A 23707-nucleotide genomic window follows, 5' to 3' on the forward strand; every position below is an offset into this window, starting at 1 on the left:
TCTTTTTTGCAAAAAAACAATCTATTCACGAGATTTGAATGTCCTTGTAATTTATGAATGTCTGAAAGAAATTATGTTTAGATTGTTTGTTTAAATCTTAAAATCAGTCGAATAATTTCTGGTATTTCTCCACATTGTATCTTATTTAGAGCTCTTAAACTCAAATAATACATATGAAACATCTAGAGGACAGTTTGCAATCTTAAAAAGATAAGGACAGACGTCTTAACTTTTGGCCCATCTCTTAACCGGACTATATATAGACAATTTGTGGATAAAAAAAAACTTAGGATTTGCTATCAAAGTCAATTTTTGAATGGACAAAAAAATTAAAGTGAAGTAGATATCTATACAGATAGCCACAAACGACTGTCCTGCATTTCGACAAGGCACATAACCCTTTTTCAATTTACTGTTTTTCAGAACAAGTCATTCTTTTCATCAGTGATGGTATCTCTTCATCAGGGAGTAACCCGGTTCAAGTTATCAGCGATGAGAATTCAAAATATGAGAACAAAATTGCAATATTTACTTACTTGCTGGGACAAGGTAATATTTGTTGCTGTGGCATATAATTATTTGCTTTATATACTTACTTGGAAGCGAATTTATCAATTACAGGGATGTAAAAAATACAAGTGCATGAATATTGTTTTAAATAAATTATATTTTACTTGCTTCGGCTAGCACCTGACCAAATACGCTTAACCTTAAGTTCTGAAACATGTGTAAACCAATAAAAAATATTGTAAATGTGTTATAAAACAAAAAAAAACATTTTGTTTATCAACCATATTAGAATGTAACTTGGCATGTTTGAAGCCAACAGAATATAAGCATAGGAAGATTTGGCATGGTTGTCAATGAGATAACTCTTCATCAGAGACCAAATGACGCAAACGTCAAAAACTATAGTTCACCGTACGATCTTCAACAATGAGCAAAACCAATACCGCAAAGTAAGCTATTGAAGGCCCCGAAAGGACAAATAAAGAACAATTCAAACGAAAAAATTAACAGCCACTTAATGTACAAAACAATTAAAGATACAGCAACAAACGACATCCACTGAAATACAATCTCCGGACAGAAATATACAGAATGTGGCGGGATTAAAGATGTTTGCTGCCGCCGAACCCTACCCCTAACCTAACAAAGTTGTGAAACATAAGAACGCAGCATAACAATCAATGAAAAAGAGCTTAAGTTATCGATACAAAGCGTAAACAAAACTGACAAAAACAAAAGAGACACAAATAACAGATCTGATAGTACTCGCAGTTACTGAAAGCTAGTTAAAAAAAGCTAACAACAAAATTATGTATCTAAGACTAAAATATCAATCAGTACACATCTATTATCCAATGGATTTTGTATAAATGTAGTTTAATTTATTTAACATCTTCATGCAAGAAACACTTAGTGATTTCCACAATTCAATTTTTTTTTTTTAATTTATAAGTGAAGGAAAAACATTTCTCAAAGGGTTGTCTGTGGCATAGAAATATGGTCATAAGTGGATGTCTACCGTCTGTTAGTTTAACCTTTGGTGAAGTGGGACATCCACTTGCCTGTTTTCGATGTACAAATGTGCAGTTACATCTGGCCAGAATGAAGACGTTAAAATTAATGCCTCTTGTGGGATGGGTACCATGGTCTCTGCTCAATAAAGAACCTTTCCAAGAATTATCTGATAACTTCTTAGGTGATCTGTTATAATGCCAAATTTTCTACCACTATCCACTATCCGAACTTATCAGTGGAAGTCCAAATTCCCTGTCTTTCAACTCGGTTAACTTAAATGACAGAACCTAAATTTTGTGTAAACTCTCAATTTGTTTTAGTCCTGAATATGCATGACATATTTGCACATGGATGTGAAATAACCAAGCCAGGATCAATTACTCATTCCTATTTATTTATCTAAGTTTTAATTCGGTTTACTTGACACAAGGCCATACGTATATACTTCTTTTATCGTTCAACTTTTTTCTCATTGAGGCATAGAAAAAGAGAATCTTTCAATCATTTTGATCATCCTTCTTTGTCTGAAGCAATTAAAGTGAAAAATGCTCTTTGGTCGGGTTGTTGTCTCTGACATATTCCCCATTTTCATTCTCAATTTCATTTATAATCAAATATTAACATGCAAATGTTTGAATGACTAAATCTTTGATATTTTAATAACGTTGATTTGTTGTTTCCTAAAAATCAATTGAAACAAAACAAAATCAAATCATGCAATACTGATGATTAAACTGCTAAATAGTAAAATTGCTTCCATACAGAGCAAAATGCAAAGACACAGTTACAAAGTATGGCAAATCAAGATCTACACAATGTTTCTTTTGGACCTAAACAAGTAGGTATATGTATATATATGTTTGAAATAGCACACCTTTCTGAACAGTGCTGAGACTGTCAATTTTCTACGTTTTACCATTATTTAAATCAACAGTGTAGTTGATCAAACGATTTAATGTCGTATATCATTGTACAATTTAAGAGGATTCAGTGCATATGGAAAGAACAAAATATGTTGACGTCAATATTAATTTAGATGGGAAATTATAGCTAGATAAAGTATACAATCGATGGCAGATGTTGATGACATGAAATAGTTTAAATGTGAAGCCGTTCGTTTTGTTAATTTAGAAAATTGAAAATCCAACGTTGACTTCATTTGTTTACCTTATCATTTAAATCATTTGTATTTTCAGATTGGAAACTTCGAATATTTTGACCAAGGCAACCAGAAATTTCTTCCAACTAAATTGGCTACATTTTATGTACATCTATCAACAGGCAGTCAATCAGGGCAATCAACATTCACTGTACCATATGTGGATCCCTTCTCGGAAGTTGGTACGTATAATGACATAAGAATGGAGTCGTATGAAAATTACACTACACTATATATTTATGGGGTTGGCACATTTTAATAAAACAAAACAATATCATTTGTTTTCATGATATGGTAGACAAATCGTAGTATAAGAGGGGCGAACAATACCAAAGGGATATTCAAACTCATAAGTCGAAAACTAACTAACAATGCCATGGTACAGAATGAGAAACCATCAAAAGACAAACAATATACACACCACAACATAGAAAACTAAATACTTAGCAATACGAACCATTTCAAAAACCGGTTGAAATATCAGTTTCTTTTCGTAACTTGTTTTGATAATAATTTTTTTGCATTTGTTTTTTTAGTAATTTGTATTCCTGTTTTAGTGTGAAAATGATATTTCTTCAATGACTTAAAAACATAATAGGCATTTTTTTTTTTACTCAACGGATTCAACCTGACTGTATTTGACCTTTTAACTGGGAAACACGACCTTCCTGTTTTCTGACATTTTCTGAAATCAGCATTGAAGAAAAACGGTATATTGTTCAAGTAGTATTCAACTCTGAAGATTTTAATTTTTTTAAGTTTAGATTTGTGTTCAAAGCTTCTGATAGTATCAATGTTTAGCTTTTCCATAGTTTTGAATTGCACGCAGAGGTTTGACAGGTCACCTCTTCAATCAATTTTGACGGTAAAGATGCTAGCATTATGATATATTGACAGCATAATTTTTATCTGAGTGTATATTTCTTTTTTTTGAGACTCATTACCATATTTACGTAGTAAAATCTGATTCATATTAAACCGTGAATGTACAATTTCAGAAGTGGTGTTATATAATAGGAATGTCCCTGATTTCGATATTCTGATTTGTCAAGATGTAATCATTTCTGATGACCTTAAGACTGCATAAGGTATAATGTAAGACCGGAACTTGTATGTAGGGAGGGGTTCTTTGTGTCTTCTCTTTAAAAGGGAGGCGAAGATACCAATAGGACATTCAAACTCACAAATAGAAAATAAGCTGACAACGCCGTGGCTAAAAAAGAAATAGACAAACAGACCAACAAAAGTACACAAAAAACAGCATAGAAAAAGTAATTTATTTAACATCTTCATGCAAGAAACACTTAGTGTGAGAAACACGAACCCCACCAAAAATTGGAGTTGATCTCAAATCTTTCATTAAATCAAACTCTTAAAAAAAGATGATGTCCCCCTAACGTTGAATTTGTGTCTGTATGAATACAAAAAATACAATACTGTAAACCAACTAATTTTCGCGACGTTCGCGAGTCGAAAAATAAAGCGAATATAAATTGTCGCGAATATGTTAAACTTGAATCCTTCCTAATTTAACTACGTCAAATAAATTTGAAATCGCGAAGTTGAATTGCCGCGAAGTTGACTAGAAAGAGGTAAACGCGAAATAAAGTATCCGCGAAAACAAGTTGGTTTACAGTATATGATATGATTTACGTTTTTTAGGGTTGATTACATCATTATGTCGCCGTGTTCATGTGTCGACTGGTTTTCATGGAGTTATGTGCACAGACGTGAAAATAAGTAAACTCTTAACTGAAATTGAGTACTTCTCTGAGGACGAATTTACCTATGCGTTTATGATAGATGGTACAGGGAGAGCACTTATGCATCCTTTGTTACCAAATGCAGCATTTGTAAATCAACACAAGACCCTGTTTTAGTCGATATTGGTGTATTCGAACGAGAAGATAATGCCAAATCAGTCATTGAATCAATGAAAAGGTAGACACTGTTGTTTAGTTATCTTTTTTATCGCATTGTTTGAGTTCAATAAATGTGAAATTATTGGTTTTCATAAGTAGATTGGGATATAGAAAAATGTTCATCTGGACTTCTTGAACAGTGAAGTCAAGACAAATATGTGCACAACTTTATACTATCAACTTGTTTTCAAGTTATATTTCAAATTAATTGCCCATTATCTTTGTTGACTTACTTAGTATTCTGCAATATCTATTCATTTCATTTATTATTAATTCAATTTCGTCCAAAATTTGCATGAAAGATTTGTCACAGGACGTTAAACCAACACCAATCAATTAATAGTGCAATTCTGAAAACAAAACATTCACTTGAAAAATTGTTTCCCTTGTCACAAATATAATTTGTTGATGTGATAAATATAAGAAAATACTGCCATTCCATTTTAAGGGGGAAATTTAACGTTTTCTTTTGAAGAAAAAGATCCGGTTTTTTTTTGGGGGGGGGGGGGGAGACCAAAACTTACAAAAAAACTGACGTTAGTACATTTGTTCATTTCAATTTTTCCATGAGTAGACTTTTTACGCTAACACATATCTTGATTTCACAAGATGTATACATGTAAATATCCATTTTAAGTACGTCAAGCAAATTTCAAAGACACTGGTGTATCATGTTAGGAATATATTGGTTTGTTCAATTGTATATACGATGATTTCCCCGGTTAATATTTGCTCGAAAAGACTCATCGGAGATACCAGGCCTATACTTTGGTACGCCAGATGCGCAAAACGGGAACATTAGTATGATAGAGGCAAATGATTTTGAACCCATCACAAACATTGAATTTAAAATTTATCAAACCACATTATATTTGCAAATTTATATATATAGTAATAAAGAAACAAATGTTTTTACAGAAGATTTCTTTATTTTAGCGGAGGCACTGGTTCCACATCTTTTACGAAGTTCTTCACCAAACCACGTGGTAAACTAGTTAATGATGGTAGTAGTGATATCAGTCGCCAGGCACATTTCTTTTGGGGTTCGGTACGGTTTATTAACATTTTAGCTACAGAAGTAATTCCCCAAACGTATTAAATTAAGAAATAATATTCTCAGTTGTACCAGTAACTGAAATAATCTGCATTATTTTTAACCATAGTTTATCATTATACCTAACCCTGCCGCATTTTATTAACATTCACAGTACCAATTGTACTACACATGATGAGCCTTCATACGAAGTATATATCTCCCAATTGATATGATATTCCCGGGCTTGTATTTCCTATCATGATTTCCTTGATAGAGGGTTGCTGCTCACAAGGAAGCTATTAAACCAAGAGTTCCAAATGGTGAAGTTGAAATCATCCCTTCGCAAATTTTACGGACGCCATCACGAGTTGGTTGACCGTTATGGAATAACCGTTTCACAGATGATATCTGATATGTTCCTTATGTCGTAATTACAATCCACTTCCCTTTTCACCACGAATGTGACTTACCGAATTAGACTATTTACCGGATTTGTAATAACATGAGCAACACGACGGGTGCCACATGTGGAGCAGGATCTCCTTACCCTTCCGGAGCACCTGAGATCACCCCCAGTTTTTGGTGGGGTTCGTGTTGCTCAGTTTTTAGTTTTCTATGTTGTGTCTTTCGTACTATTATTTGTCTGTTTGTCTTTTTATGTTTTAGCCATGGCGTTGTCAGTTTATTTTCGATCTATGAGTTTGACTGTCCCTCTGGTATCTTTCGCTCCTCTTTCTTTCCGAAAACAGAGGCCAAATATTAGAAAAACTCAAAACTAAAATCAAACGCTGAAGAGCTTTACAATAGAAATAGACGAAAGGGTAGAGTCTAACTCGGACACAATAAAGCAACAAACAACAAAACGTCATTTAATGGTCAATATAAGGTCATGATGGTAAACACTTGGTCAATTGGTAGCATTATAAAGACAGTTTAGGTGGATATTTTAATTGTCATGATCCGGTGGTGAGTGGTGATTCACTAGTTCTTCTTGAAGTTTGACCAGTATTAGTCAATATACGAATCATGCAAAATGTGAAAAAGGTATAACAAAAATCTTGAACTCAAAGGTAAATTCAAAAAGGTGAATTTCATAAAAACTGACAAAATAAAACTTTATCAACCAACGGAACCAGTGGAAAACAGCTGTGATATTGCTGACTTGGTACAGGCATCTTCCGAAGAAAATGGTGAGATAAACCTGGTTTTATAGCTAGTTCAACCTCTCACTTCTATGACAGTTTTTTTGAAGTTCTGATATATTGACAAAATTAGATCCATGGATGAAAAACCTACGACTAGAAGAAAAATAATATCTTATTTAGAAGAAATTATGTTTAAATTCATACAGAGTTTTTTTTTAACAGGCCTTACCAGGTGATATATAATTATTGAGGGAGATAACTCGTACATATACTATAGAATATGTATAAAAATGTATGCCAATTATCTGTCCTGGTAAGGCAATAAATGGACAATATATCACATTTCTTTCATCTACACCCATGTTCCTACTGATTGAAAAAAATAAACATGTTTAGCCTTCCGTGAAGTGTGTCACAATATTTGGATTTTGCATGATTCATATATGGACAACTACATAAGCAAGCATTAATTTCTATCCATTGTTAACGTTAATCCGATTGTAATTTTATGCCGTGACCCTTATTCTGACAAATAGTGTGTATATGTTGATTTAGTAACTAAAGATACGTCATCATTGTATGAAAAATGTATAACCTTACTTACACTAATGTACATATGTTGTGAATTGCAGATACCTAGGAGTAACTTTTCTGTGTGTGTTGTTTTTGTGAACGAATCGTATGCCGAAATTTCGGAATCCCAGTTTCAACTGAGTGACACAGATATAGACAAGGTTTTTATGTACCATAATCGAAGTTTGCTTACTGATCCCTTTACTGATTGTAAATTCTACAAGAGGCGTGTAACATTAGGTAGGTGGAATCAAATATATAAACCAGAAAGTCTTAAACTTGCAGTGCGGTGAGAGTTTTTTTTTTTTTTTTTCTGTTTTTTTGCTTCGTGTTGAAGGCCTTGTTGTGACTTTGTGATGAAGAACAGCAATAAAAGCGCTGTTCCCTTTGTTTTTTTTTTGTGTGTGTTTTTTTTTTGGGGGGGGGGGTGCATTTACTGATTTTGTGTCTTGGATGGATACTCCATATCCTTTGTTTTTCTATTGTTACAAAGACAAAAGGTACAGGAAAAAACCGGATACAGGAATACTAGTATGTACATTGAACACATTGTCACATTATATACATCAGATATTATTTTCGGCAAATTGTAAACTTTTCGTAAAACCTTTTATCAACATTTTGAATGTAGATCACGTAACCAAATCTCCCATGAAAGATTAAGTGAACCATTTTAAAATATTTTAAATAGTTAAGAAAGAAAAAAATATAAGGTCGACTCAGCTTGGTGCGTTATATTTGATTGATTAATATGTTTTTCTATGATAATGATTTTAGTCTACTACGGAAGAGTCTATTTCATTTACTAGCACCGGCTCGATTCCACTGCTGCTAGACTGGTTGGTTTGTGACCCGGATTTGTTTCAGCTAAATCGATTTATGACTATTGAACAGCGGTATACTACTGTTGCCTTTATTAGTCCGAGAAGGTATAAGCAGCTCAGTAGTCAGTGATTTGGTTCTTTCTGGTCATACAATTCCTAACGTTGTAGCATATTTACGCATCCTTGGATTTCAAACGTTAAGGTTTGAGCATTTCTAATGAAGGTAAATCCAGAAAAGAGCTTGGATGCACGATATTTATAAAGTGCTAGTTGCATTTTACTGATTTGTTCATATTCAAGATTGCTACAGTCCATCTGCCATTATCATCATAAAAAAATATTGGTACAAATCCTATGTAGATGCTTGTGAGGTTTTTTTTGTGTTTAAAGTCTTTCAAATCTTTACATGAGATTGAAATGATTATGACATTCAGTTTTAGTAATTTATTATGTTTCCGGATGTATTTCCTCTTTTTTTCCTTTGATGTTCAATTTCATGTATTTACGAGATTTGAACGATAACCGTTTTTTAATTTTCTTTTCAGACCGTAGTTGTGTAAAGTTTTCACAAGCTGCCTTTGAAAACCCTTTTCAATATTTAGACCGTGATGAGACTGCGGCAGATGTCAGTAAATACAAAGATTTTCTAACAAAAAAGATCGTCACTAATCCTGGATTTAAGGTAAATTGATTTTCAACTTTTATTTAAACAATTTAAAGAATTGTAGGTAATTATTACAATTGAATACTAGTAAAATAGTTAAATTTTTTTTGTTATACCATGGCATAAAATTTATAGTTTGATTTTAGACCGAATAAGTGCTAAGTTTGAAAGGTATACAAAGATATATTTCATACATATTTACTCTTTCATACATATCATATTAATTCATCACTAGTCTTCAATCATTACCTTTTGCGTTTTCTGGGTCTTAAATAACTGATCTAAGACACCAGACTGATAATTTAACACGTCAGACGCGCAGTGCAAAAGGTCAAATCAGTTACAACGTTGGAGAGCACTATAAATTGAAAAAATTGAAAAAGTTGTGATAAGTCTTTATATGTATGTAGTGTAAAAAACCTTAGTGTTTCGAATAATTTTAAAGTTTTATGAACATTTAAAGAACATAAAAACCAATTGTTCCAATGAATTTTATATACCGACTACTTAGTCCACCTCGAGTAGAGGAACAAAAACTATAACAGATACTAGGTTCATAATTTAGAACGCCAGACAAGCGTTTTGTATGATTTCATGCCTATAATTGTGTGCCGTTTTGCTCATGTAAGTGACGTAGGTATATACTATTCATCAGTTGAACGGAGACACTTATATACACTATATCATATACAGGTAAACAATGTACAGGCGAAAAGAATCATCTGCAGAATCATTTTTTATCATATCTCGATAATGTATATATTGAATTTAATTATATATCGTAAAGAAAATGCATAATGCAGAGGTTAATAAAACATACGAATGGACTAAAATTTATTAACGGAATTTGCTTGATATCCGTTGATACCAAAATCCTAAAAGTATTTTTTACAAGGAAAATTCAATTCATAAAAAAGCACGTGTCAACTAGCAAATCAATGACTAATACAAAACAAAATAAAAGACATGCTTACATTTCGACTATAGGAAAAAAAAGAATAACAAATATACCGAAGTAAAAAACACTGACAAAATCAGACGTTATCAACTAACGGAACAAGTGGAAAACAACTGTAATATTCCTGACAAAGAAAATGGTGGATAAAACCTGGTTTAAACTATGCAACAATGATTGATCAGTACCGCACTCAACATGGAAGGATGACATTTCATAGCTTGGTCCCTATATTCTGTTGATTCCTTACATGGGTTCGTTAAACATTGAATTGAACAAAAACAAGTATTTGGTATTTGTTAAAAATGTCTTAATGTAATTAATCACGTATTTCTTTATTTGAATAACCGTGTTACTGATTAATTGCCAATCTGTCTCAACATTTGCTGATCTAAGCAAAGAATTAGACTGACTGTGTACTGCTATTTTATAATCCAAGATGGCGGTATACAGTATATCGACCTTAATCTTTACAATATATAAGTAGAAACATCTAAAAATTATACTTTAATTAATTTGTATTTTTAAACATTCACGTAAAGTCAACACTTCGGCCATCTGTTTGGGCTACGTATAAAGCTGAACAATTTTGGAAGAGTCATAAGGCGAGGTACGTGGCATGGCGATACATTGCAACAAAGGCAGGGCTGATCAGGATTTATCCTGGAGTTAATCTACTAAAATCATATGACCACGAAAAGCGAGGCTGGTAAGCATTACGTTAAAGGAAAATAATAACAGCTAAATATACTGTCGAAAATATATTTTTATTGAACTTTTCAAGTTTTACTGAACTGCAAAATCAGCGTTTTAAAACAAGAAATAAGATCATTTAAAACTTTTCAAAATAGTTATTTATTATATTCTCCTTTTCAATACAATCTTTAACACCACTATAACGTTTAGTGAATGTACTTTTAAATTCAGTCTGTTATACTACTTAAAATAAGAATAGTAAAAAGAAACTGGACATGTAAATATAAAATGAAATTCATTTAAAACATGTTTCTGATATGATGACTTATCATTGAGTACATATACAGTCGATGCACATTTCTATAGCTAAATTAAAATTGCTCTTAATTTATGACTTCAATTTATGCCATGACGAAAAAACGATGTTAAACAATTAATTTTACAGGTGGCGACAGGCGATGGCACACCCAGACTCCATGTTCGTAACCACACCTTATGTTGATGCCTGGGGATCAGGAATAGTTCTAACATTTGTACATACGATACATAAAAAAGGGTGATTATTATCTCAAATGAAATAGTCAAATGTTTTTGAATAGAACACTATAATGTGCAAAGGATAGTAAATCCAAAAAAAAAAAAAAAAGAATTTTTAACTAACACCAAAATTAAAGCAAGTTGCATCAGAACGAGGATGTTCTTAGATTTTATATCAAAATAAGGAAATACGATCTTCATATTCATAACATGATATAAGAACTTTTAAAAGGATAAGAAAGCAGTGTTTTAATGTGTGTAGTTGTGTAAACCATTCTCTTTCTTAACCTAACTTTTAAAATTTTTCTTGTTGTACTCTCAGGCTTGGCCCACATAAATCAAATGATGATGAAACAAATGTTAAATTGATCGGGTGGCAACTTTTCCAAAGCAATGCATTGAAGACTTTTTATGTCGCCCAAGGTAGGAGCCAATTTGTCAATCAAAGAAAAAGATTAAATGATTTTGTTTGTTTTCTTGCATTGCTGAAAGCATTCCATTAAATTATTTTACTTTTCTTTTTTTAGGCCAAATGCTCCTTTCATTCTTTCAATTATCAGACCTAACTCTTTATTTAGATATTTTCTTTTGGATCGCATACTATAAATCAATATTTTCAATGGTTGCATATAATCGGGATCATTTCCTATTTGAAAAACTACAAACACCAAGTTAAGAATGAGACATCCATTTTGCAACTTTACGATTAAGAAATGTCTGCTTGATCTGTAATACTCCTGTTATTTTCTCTGTCTTTAGACAGGAATGGTAATTATGAATTACATGAATTGATAAAGTAGAGGAAATCTTAATCTTATTAATTTATTGATTGCTTGAGCTTTTTTTCAGTTCGAATATAGTAACTGCTGCATCAGCTGCCGATTTTCCATTGGAATATTTTAATTGGTTCATAACTAGTGTGTATCCATCCTGTGGCGATAACAGGTTAGCAAAATTTTCAATTGGAATATTTTAATTGGTTCATTACCAGTGTGTATCCATCCTGTGGCGATAACAGGTAGGCAAGATTTTCCATTGGAAAATTTTAATTGGTTCATAACTAGTGTGTATCCATCCTGTGGCGATAACAGGTTAGCAAAATTTTCCATTGGAATATATTAATTGGTTCATAACCTGTGTGTATCCATCTTGAGGCGATAACAGTTAAGCAACATCAGACAGATTTCACTCATTTGTTTGGTATTTTTATACTATTTTATAGTTCATCCTTGATTCGAGTGGCACTGGTTAGTTAGATGAAGGCGAAAAGAACCTTTAGTTTACAAAATTATGTGCCTGGTATCATCGATAAGCTTTTTACATTTCCCAACTCATTCGGTATTCAAAAGCTTGCAGCTGCTACTCAGACTTTATCAAACGTCACCAGTGTCTGAATAGAAAGTTGATGAACCAGGGTTATGTTCCGTTGTTTTCCTCCTATAGTTGATGTGTTTCCCTTAGTTTTGGTTTATGACCTGGATTTGTTTTCGCTTAATCGATTTATGACTATTGAACAGCGGTATACTACTGTTGCCTTTATTTATGTCAAAGAACGTCTCGTTCTTTTTCCATAAAAAAACTTCCTCGAAAAATACCATGTTGATAAATATTCTGTATCAAACTCACAAATAATACATGATGGTCTTGAAGTATAGATTCTAGGTACTGACGTTGTTTATTATCTTAATTACGTGTTATAGTGTTCTTTTATTTGAATTTTCCTTTTCGGTACTTTTTACTTCGTTTGTACTATAAAAAAGAGATGTAGTGTAACTGACACCTAGTAAGCGCACAGTCATCAACAATAGATAGGTATATATACAATGTACAATTAGAATTGTACAACCGTTTCTATGATGTTCAGTTTTGACTGTTTTATTGTATAAATTTCAAGATTTTTATAGTTTTATTATCAGACTAGATTGACATGATGGATTTTACATCGTGATCATACCGATAAAGGATATCTGTTATCCGAAATATTTAACATTTGTTCATTTTATTATTATTTTTTGGTGATGTTGTACCCTCTTAGACTTGTTATATATTAAATTTTGTAGTGTACTGTATCATACGTATATGATCCATCGCCCCGTAAGATTTATCGTTCGCTATTATTCAGTCATTTACAATGTACAATATACATTTAGCCCATTAAAAATGGATCTTCCAATAACACGCAGTTCTTCAAATAAACAAAATTTGTGTTTCTAATACTTACTCTTACGGTTTTTTTCTCTGAGAAAATATGAAAGAGCAATAAACTTTTTTTTTCTTTTTCTTAGTGGCTACAGTTGCATTATAATAGATGACAGTGGATTTGTTGTAATGCACCCAAGACTCAAAGAGACAACCGACGAAAATGCATTTAAGGAACCTAAACATATCACTGTAGAGGTTTGCTGACAATACCATTTGATAAATATGTTTTTCGTTACAATATTTTAGATTCCTTCCCACTTACGACATTTTAACTCTGTCGTACTTCCCATATGTTCGTCAATTGTTACCAAATTTTGTTATGCGACTGCTTATTAACATTTGTTGTTCGCTCAGAATGGATGATGAATGCTGCAGGAGATGATCATCCTGCTGACACACCTGATCTCACTTAATCTGATATTTATGCTTTCCTTATGTTTTTGTATTGTTTATACCCGAACTTACGGTTTATATACTGAACATCGGTATACTGCCGTCGTTAAAATTGCAATAAATGAACCACGAAACCTGCAGTAGGAACGTCGTTAAGTTGCGCTAATTGAATCACGAAACCTGCAGTAGGAACGTCGTTAAATTGCACTAATTGAATCACGAAACCTGCAGTAGGAACGTCGCTAAATTGAACTTTTTGAATCACGAAACCTGCAGTAGGAACGTCGTTAAATTGGACTAATTGAATCACGAAACCTGCAGCAGGAACGTCGTTAAATTGCATTAATTGAATCACGAAACCTGCAGTAGGAACACAATACTCACTATATTGTTTCAATGAACAATTATGTACACAACATCTGCAACTTTGAAATACAAAGCAATCAAATTATGTTTTTGAAACTTCCAATTTTTGGAATTGCTTATAGTCATTTCTTTACTTCAGAACAGGTAATGATAGATACAGATATCAAACATGAATGATTAATAGATGCAAGGAAGACACCATAAATTGCTGTAGAAAGCCATTTAAAATCGACATACGCATTACTTTAGTCCACTTACTGAATATCTTATAATTGCAGGAACCTCGTATTGCAAAAATATTGCGAAGTCAAGGCGTGTTAATTCCAAAATCCTGTCAAGATTATTCTACGAATAAAGAACTTTCGTCCTATAGGGTTAGTTTATTATATTTGGAAACAAAAGTGCTAGAAAGTAGGTAAAATAATGCGTACAACATTTATAAGACGATTCAAGGGTAAAAGTTGTCCATTTAATATATCTGATAAACCATTTAGTTACAATTATGAAGCAATATATTTAGCACTATTGACAACACAAACATTAACATTCTTATAAGAGTGACCTTTCTGAAATTTGAATGGTTTTTATTTATATACTCTTATGATGAAAATGCATATAAATGTCATTAAATTTAATTTTTCTACACGTCATGATAGAACACATACTTCAGAGTTCCTTTATATTATATAAAGTGGTTTACTTGAATATTTTACATATAGTCCATTTCTACGTAAGATAACTGAAACACATTGTTGCATGAATATCTAGCATTTATTATTGTAAAAACTAATTTGAAAGAGTTAATTTTATTTATTAAAAGTGACTTTACCAACAATAATGTCTAGTGGACAAGACTTTGCAAAAGATAAAACTAATTTATTATTGTAAAAACTAATTTGAAAGAGTTAATATTATTCATTAAACGTGACGTTACCAACAATAATGTCTAGTGGACTATCCTTTGCCAGCACCGATAAAACTCATTTCATAGACTTAATTTTATTTATTAAATGTGACGTTACCAACAATATAGTCTAACGGACTAGACTATGCCAACATAGATGAAACTCATTTAATAGAGTTAATTTTATTTATTAAATGTGACGTTACCAACAATATAGTCTAACGGACTAGACTATGCCAACATAGATGAAACTCATTTTATAGAGTTAATTTTATTTATTAAAGGTGACGGTACCAACAAAACATCTAGTGGACTATACTTTGCCAACACCGATAAAACTGATTTAGTAGAGTTAATTTTATTTATTAAAGGTGACGTTACCAACAATAACGTCTAGTGGACTATACTTTGCCAACACCGATAAAACTCATTTTATAGAGTTAATTTTATTTATTAAAGGTGACGTTACCAACAATAACGTCTAGTGGACTATCCTTTGCCAACACCGATAAAACTCATTTCATAGAGTTAATTTTATTTATTAAAGGTGACGTTACCAACAATAACGTCTAGTGGACTATCCTTTGCCAACACCGATATAACCCATTTTATAGAGTTAATTTTATTCATTTAAGGTGACGTTACCAACAATAACGTCTAGTGGACTATCCTTTGCCAACACCGATAAAACTCATTTCATAGAGTTAATTTTATTCATTAAAGGTGACGGTACCACGATAATGTCTAGTGGACTATACTTTGCCAACACCGATAAAACTCATTTTATAGAGTTAATTTTATTTATTAAAGGTGACGTTACCAACAATAACGTCTAGTGGACTATCCTTTGCCAACACCGATAAAACTCATTTCATAGAGTTACTTTTATTCATTAAAGGTGACGGTACCACGATAATGTCTAGTGGACTATACTTTGCCAACACCGATAAAACTCATTTTATGGAGTTAATTTTATTTATTAAAGGTGACGTTACCAACAATAACGTCTAGTGGACTATCCTTTGCCAACACCGATAAAACTCATTTCATAGAGTTACTTTTATTTATTAAAGGTGACGTTACCAACAATAACGTCTAGAGGACTATCCTTTGCCAACACCGATAAAACTCATTTTATAGAGTTAATTTTATTCATTAAAGGTGACGTTACCAACAATAACGTCTAGTAGACTATCCTTTGCCAACACCGATAAAACTTATTTCATAGAGTTAATTTTATTCATTAAAGGTGACGGTACCACGATAATGTCTAGTGGACTATACTTTGCCAACACCGATAAAACTCATTTTATAGAGTTAATTTTATTCATTAAAGGTGACGGTACCACGATAATGTCTAGTGGACTATACTTTGCCAACACAGATAAAACTCATTTCATAGAGTTAGTTTTATTTATTAAAGGTGACGTTACAAACAATAGCGTCTAGTGGACTATACTTTTCCAACACAGATAAAACTGATTTAGTAGAGTTAATCTTATCTCTTAAATGTGACGTTACCAACAATATAGTCTAACGGACTAGACTATGCCAACATAGATGAAACTCATTTAATAGAGTACAGTTTATTTAATAAAGGTGGCTTTACCAGCTATAACGTCTAGCGGAATAGACTTTGCCAACACAGATAAAACTAATTAGGTAAAGTTATTTGTAATTATTAAAGGTGAAACTACCAACAATAACGTCTAACGGACTAGACGTTGCCAACACAGTTAAAACTTATTCAACTAGTTAATTTCATTTATTAAAGGTGACGTTACCAACAATAATGTCGAGTGGACTAGATTTTGCCAATACAGATGACACGTTTGAGTTGCGACCTATAACAGAAACTAATCTGTTTATTATCAGAAGCCAGTCCCAGTCAAATCAACCGCTAACATGTACTTGTGTAAGTTTGCACTAGTTAAGACTTGTTTTTGATATTTCATAGAATACCACTTTACCATTGCTATGACGTCATCAAGTTCGTTTACCGTGCTTAATTTTTCAACACTTTCCAAATGTCGCTGAAATAGAATCACCAAATTATATCAAATTTTTCGCTGTGTTTGCTAACACTTCATTAGCTTAATTGACTTACATCCTCGATGTTATGACCAGCCCGGAAATCACCAATTTTGTGTTGACATGAAATATCATTGATACGGTCTCTTTCTTTTTTTTATGTATACCAATATGATCATGATGATTAGTGTGCACTTTATAAAGACTCCTTTGTTGTTTTAGGTGGAACAGTGGCTTATATGTCATACATAATATTTCATACATTTACAGGAGTTATTGCCCTTTATTGACAATTTTCCCCAATATTTTTCATATTTGCCAATTATTTTGAAATACAAAATAGATAATAGATAGAGAGAAACTTTGAATACAGTAAATAATCAACATGACATAGTTACAAATGAGTCAACATGGTTGAAATTGCATGCATACTAATTAAACGAGGTATTGCCTTTAATTGACGATATTTATCAAAACTACATTAGAAAGACAGAAACTTTAAAAAGAAAAAATAATCAGTAATAAGTTCCATGTCCAAAATCTTAGATCAACTCCTTATTGACCTTAAATGAGGATTGTTTCCATTTGTTTGAGTTTTTGATTTTTATCTTGAAAATTATAATAGATAAATAAAAACCTTCAGATGCTTAAATGATCAACAAGATCTTCAAATAAGTCAACGTTGCAAAAATCGTTGGATGTTTCTTAATATGAGTTATTTCCCCTAAATTACGATTATTACCATCATTGCGTTATCTTGAAAACCATTGTAGACAAAGAGACACTAACACGGAAAAACAAGACAAGATCTTAAAGTCTGTGTAGATGTTTGAACTCTACGGTCGACTCCTTAAAAGGTTTATTTCTCCTAAATGACGATTGTTTTGTTAATCAATAACTTCATCAGATAGCTTTTGATTATAGGATGACTCTAAGTCACCAGATGTTGTGGAATGTAAAAGCAACTGTAACTGATTATGTCATAAACCTATCATCTACAACGTGTGTGCCAACACATATGATACAAAGTAAGTATAACTGTTAGTGTCATAAAACGTATCATCTATATCATGCCTAACGGGGATTACGGTTGATTTCCATATGATAAAGACATAATCTTGCAATCAGTTTAATTGAAGTCTGGAGCTGGCATGTCAGTAACTGTTAGTAGTCCTTCGTTAGTTTATGTTTATCACTGTCATTTTGCTAAGTTTCTTCTGTGACCTATTATAATATCTGACTCGGACATCTTTTGAACAGAGTTATACTGTGCGTTTTGCTGAGAATTGTTTATTCCACATTGGCTAGAGGTATAGAGGAGGATTGAGATCTCACAAAACATATTCAACTCCGCCCCATTATTGTGCTTTGGTCCAAGTCAGGAACCTCTAGGCTTTGTTAGTCTATTTAATTTTGATTTATTTGTATGTTTCGGAGTTTATTGCGGCGTTCATTTCGTTGAACTAGTATACATTATTGTTGAGAGGCCAGCTGGAGCCCGCCTCTGAGTGTGGGATTTTTCGCTGCGTTGAAGGCCCATGACTTGCCGTGGGTTGTTTGCTGCTCTATGGTCGGGTTGTTGTCTCTTTGACACATTATCCGTTTCCATTATCTATTCCATCTACAATGTTTGCACAATCAACTATAAAACAAAGTAGGTCTAAATGAGAGTCATTTCAATTTACACGAATTTAATTGTTGCTGGTCTTATATTTCGGAATTTTTCAGTGTTTAAGATTTTATACAAAAGATATAAAATATGTTTTATTCCTCAGTGAGACTCAGCTCAACCACACAAAAACAAATATATAATCAGAAACCAGCTCAAGGGTTCCAACAACAATAAAGTAACCATGCACTTGTCAAGTTTTAGATCGGATCGAGGCTAGAAAGGTTGCAAATATGTTAACCTCATACTACTAATGAATTCCTGCTATCATCAAGTCATTTAAAAGATTCTTAAAGACATAACGAAATACACGCTCATGAACAGTATATATCTTATGTTTCCTACGCATCAGAAAGAATTGACAAACAGGATGTAAACTTTAAGAAATAGGCTTATTTGACAATTGGTTCACAATGAACCGATGTATTGTTATGTCTCTTATTGCAATTGCTTCAAAACAAATTAAAGATCAAATCGTACGCATACAGAATACGTTTTTGTATATTTAGATCTGCCCCTTTCCCATGCAGTGCGAGACTACCTGATACATCAGGAGTGAGTGAACCTGATGTTACAGATGGACTGGAAGCATGCTATATTCCGACATGTCATTCCCGACCAAAAAATGAGTAGGTTTACTTTCACTTTGTTTCAATTATAAGATATAAAAACAATGTTTAAAAGAAAAGAAAATAAGACTGTACTGTAACGTCGTTCGGTCAAATCTGTATATGAATCTACAACATATACATGTGATCACATGTATGAATAACATAATTCTCCATTGATAATTTAATATTTATTAAGAAAAAGATTTCCAATTCTCTCAGAAAGAATTACAATGAACGTATTTGGCTATTCCATTTTATCTCTCCAGTAAATCATTCTTCACGTTTTTTATATGAATATTAATCTAACGTCGTTTTGTCAAATCTGTATATAAATCTACACCATATACGTATGATCACATGTATGTATAACACAATTCTCCATTGATGATTTAAAATATATTAAGAAAAAGATTTCAAATTTTCTCACAAAGAATTATCATGGATGTATTTGGCTATTCTGTTTATCTCCCCCAAGCGATTATGTAATTCCTCACGTGTTCGAGTACTTCTACATCCGGGTCTTCAAAGTTTTGGGTTTGAGAATTAGTGCTGATGTTTATTGCATCGGAAGCAACACATTGTTAAAAGAGCTGTATTTTAATTGACTGTTCTTCATAGCAGCAAAACAGAAGTTGTCCCTAGAGAAAGACATTGCGTATTATCAATATCTATTCCTATTTGTGGTATAGCCGCAATCTATAAAAATGTTGCTACAAAGTATAACTGATAAGAAAATCCGAGTGTCTAGATGTTTAAAATGTCATTCATAGTGCCTCTTATTGTTTGTCTAAATGAAATGTACCGGTTCAATGTAATTAAAAAATGTTCATTAATCATTCCGCGGCACCTCTTCATTTTATTCGGAGCGAACATTTTCATATAAAACCTCCTTGATTAAACTGACCGATGCAAGTATTCATTATATACATCTATTTTTTATTCTTATGCTGATGTCTGGTTGAATGTTCTCTGCATCGTTCCTTAATCTTTGGGTCCTTATTCAAATTTTGATTAACTTGTTTAACTAATAAAGTTTATAGCAGATAGAGACGTAAGTTGGTGATGTCTTTTATTTAGTGTATACTGGTTTTTTTGTTCGTTAATTGCTAGTTAGTCTTGAAAAATATAGAAACAATCCGATGCACATATGTACCGAAATATGTAGATCAAATGCTCTTTCCAAAATATGCACAAATATTCGAAATATTGCTAAGATAAAAAATATTTGTGGCTATATTAATGGTAAGGATTCCGCAGTTATAAATGTCATGTTTTAAATTTTATTTTAGAGATTGTTTTAGCGAGGCAGAGTGTAGCTGGTGTGAATATACGGACACAGGCCAACAGATAGATATGCCATGTTGTAGATTAAAGGAGGAATGCACTTTCGGAAAAACAAAATCTACAACAAGAGATACTTGTGGTACGTTAAAAAAAGAGTCGAAAAAAGTAAAATAACAAAAAAACCGAACTCCGAGGAAAATTCAAAACGGAAAGTCCCTAATCAAAAGGCAAAATCAAAAGCTCAATCACATCTAACGAATGTATGACAAATGTCATATTCCTGACAAAAAGGAAATGCAAAAACAAAGCATATGTATGAAATATGGATAAATAAGAAAACATGTTTACCAAAATATATCTAGGGTCATTATCACCTCTCCCGGTGAAGGAAGAGTATGTGTATCCTTCTTTGCATAAATATCCGTGTAAAAGTATAATGATTCTTTGTGCACCTTTTATTCCACACATGTTATGACAAATCTACATGTTCCATGATATGGTACAAACATATATCTTTGAATAAGGACAGCAGATATCGTTGCTTTAGAATTGCTTTTTTTCAATACCCATGTTGGTTATAACTAAACTTTTCACATCCAAGTCGTCCATCTGTGTCAAAATCTAGGGAAAGATCAAGGTATGAAGCAGATCTTCTTATTTCAGTAGTTTCCGTAAAAAGAAACACAAATAGTCCAAAATATTGTATATCAATTAAATTTCGAAAAGATACAAAAGAGGTCATGTGATCAAAGAAGACACTTGAATGACTATCAGTAAAAGGCTTTCTAATAATTGCGTTAGAATTGTCTTTATATCTAATATATTTACATTTACATTTTCCTAATTATGCTATAGACAGAGTTCAGCTCAGCAGTTTTTTTTTTATAATCTCCTGTACCAAGTCAGGAATATGGCAGTTGTCATTAAAAATTCTGTTTCTATGTATGTTGGCGGGTTGTTTTTTGTTTTGTTTTTTTGCAGTTCAGTGTTTCTGTTGTTCCGTTTTTTTCCTCTTATAGTTGATGTGTTTCCCTCGTTTTTAGTTTGTAACCCGGATTTCTTTACGCTTAATCGATTTATAACTATTAAACAGCGGTATACTACTCAGGGATGGGCACGATTACTGACAAATGTAATCGATTAATAATCGATTACTTGAAGGATTTTTGTACAATCGATTAATAATCGATTACACAGATTTTTGTATGTAATCGATTGCTATCGATTACTTTATCAAAAGCAATAACATTTCTTTCCGATTACTGTCAATTACATAAAAAATAATAATATAAAAAAAAAATTTAATTTAAACATAATTCTGTTGTTCAACGTATTTATGGTGGAAATTTAGAACTTTACAAAAACAGCTTTTAAAGCATTGTTTCCAAATGTTATGTTGACAGTTGTTTTCTAGATGAAAGCTTAAGCTCTTACCAAGGATTCAACTATATATACATTCTTGAGTGACTGATTATAAACATTAGAACATTTTTGAAATGACAGCGACCATCGCATCAATTGTTTCTGTATATTGTAAGTACTTTTCTCCATATTTTGCCAATTGTCTCACTGCTTTTTGGTTTTTTTTTTTCATTTTTAAACAGGTATATTTAAATATAATTCAAATCAGTTTTGGAGGTTTCCTCTGAAAAATATATATAAAAAAATAGAATAATTAGTTCAGTTTATTTTAAAGATGGAAAATAATAATTTCTAATTACATGAATGAATTTATCCTTTTGTTTGAATAACCTTCCTGATTACAGGATATAAAACTACTGCCAATGGAGAACAATAAATAACCTAGGGCAATATAATGTAAATCTCTCACTTAATTACACATTATTGAAATCAAAACAAAGTCTGTTTCTAATTAATTAGAAGTCTATGATCATCTGATTAGTAAAAACAAAAATGTTGTTGAGAATTCTTATTATAAAGAATATATATTTACAGTGTCAATATGGCATACATGTATCTATTACTGTACAAGAATTGCAATGCAATGGGTCACTGTCAAAAGAATTTTGTATACTTTCTTAATTTTTATATCATGACATAATGGAGAATCAAGAGAATATCATTTATAAGCTAAAATGCTATATCTTATTAAAAATTATGCTTTAAAGAATTTCATTACAAATAAGCTTACTACTTCAATGTAGTATAGAATTAATTTCTTTTTTTTTTAATATAAAAGGTCTTAAAACATGGACAAGTAATTTAAAGACTTTTGTTTCAAAAGCTTGAAATACAGTAAAATTTGTTAGATCTGGTTAATCATCATGCAGCTTGAGACAACAGATCTGAATTAGGTATTTGAAAAAATTTCAAGAACTTCATTAGTTCATTCTATTTTAACTGGTAAATGCATGCAGTTGTCTATTTTCATTTAAACTAGGTCATATTTCGTCAACCTATTTTACTGAAGTAATCGAAATGAAATCGAAAAGTAATCGATGATCATCATGTTTTTTTGCTGTAATCTATTAAATTACGATTACGTGTAATCGAAAATGTCGTCGATTACAGATTACTGTTGGTTACTTGAAAAAATGTAATCAATTACAATCGATTACGATTACAGATAACGATTACCCATCCCTAATACTACTGTTGCCTTTATTTATCGATATGGAAATCTTAACATTTTCGTTTTGAAAGTGCCGTTGAAATGATTTACTATATTGGTGCAGTAGATTGTGTACCTGCGCCTGTGGTGTATGTCCTTATGTTTAACCTTTATGGTTTTTGCTTGTTAAGAGAGCTGTATACATCTTCTTTTATAAATCTGTGTATACATATATTTTGGCATTGAACAAGCTCATGGTTTTCTCTTACTGTTAATGACGCCTTTACACTAAATCCAGTAGGTTTAGCTATTAAACAGGTTTAACCCAACAGTTTCTTCCGAGAATACATGTACCAAGTCAGAAATATGACGGTTAGTTTATATTCGTTCCGTTGGCTGATATCGTCGATCGTTTGATTAAGTCCGAACTCTGAACTTACCATCGAATTCAGTATTTGTGTTACAACTTTTAAGTTTTTTGTCCGTTCCTTATTATCATCATTGTTCATTTATATAACAAAAAGCATTCCGAGAGAACCAAATCTATAAAGTGTTATTTACATTTACCAGGCATACAAGGTTTAGCGTTTTTTAAGTAATGTCATAGATAAGAAAAAGATTTCCCGCTCATTGATGCATG

The 23707-nt window shown here is 32.0% G+C and overlaps 1 protein-coding gene across 10 annotated transcripts in view; it reads left to right on the forward strand.

Moving 5' to 3' along the window:
• Positions 1-23707, forward strand: part of LOC127712404 (VWFA and cache domain-containing protein 1-like) — a 37422-nt gene that overhangs the window by 12509 nt on the left and 1206 nt on the right. Inside the window, exons 8-24 of one of the 10 annotated variants that reach the window (XM_052218801.1) lie at positions 424-549; positions 2289-2362; positions 2721-2865; positions 4346-4624; positions 5542-5653; positions 7419-7599; positions 8729-8865; positions 10345-10511; positions 10944-11054; positions 11885-11980; positions 13321-13432; positions 14275-14370; positions 16675-16815; positions 17856-17959; positions 19110-19229; positions 20501-20634; positions 21910-22028. In XM_052218801.1, the coding sequence (XP_052074761.1) occupies positions 424-549; positions 2289-2362; positions 2721-2865; positions 4346-4563 (563 nt within the window). In that variant the 3' untranslated portion in view covers positions 4564-4624; positions 5542-5653; positions 7419-7599; ... (9 more) ...; positions 20501-20634; positions 21910-22028. The other 9 variants (XM_052218800.1, XM_052218806.1, XM_052218811.1 and 6 more) reach the window with 9 other exon arrangements.

This window comes from Mytilus californianus, unplaced genomic scaffold (assembly GCF_021869535.1).
Source record: "Mytilus californianus isolate M0D057914Y unplaced genomic scaffold, xbMytCali1.0.p SCAF_8, whole genome shotgun sequence".
In the NCBI taxonomy this organism is placed as follows: domain Eukaryota; kingdom Metazoa; phylum Mollusca; class Bivalvia; order Mytilida; family Mytilidae; genus Mytilus; species Mytilus californianus.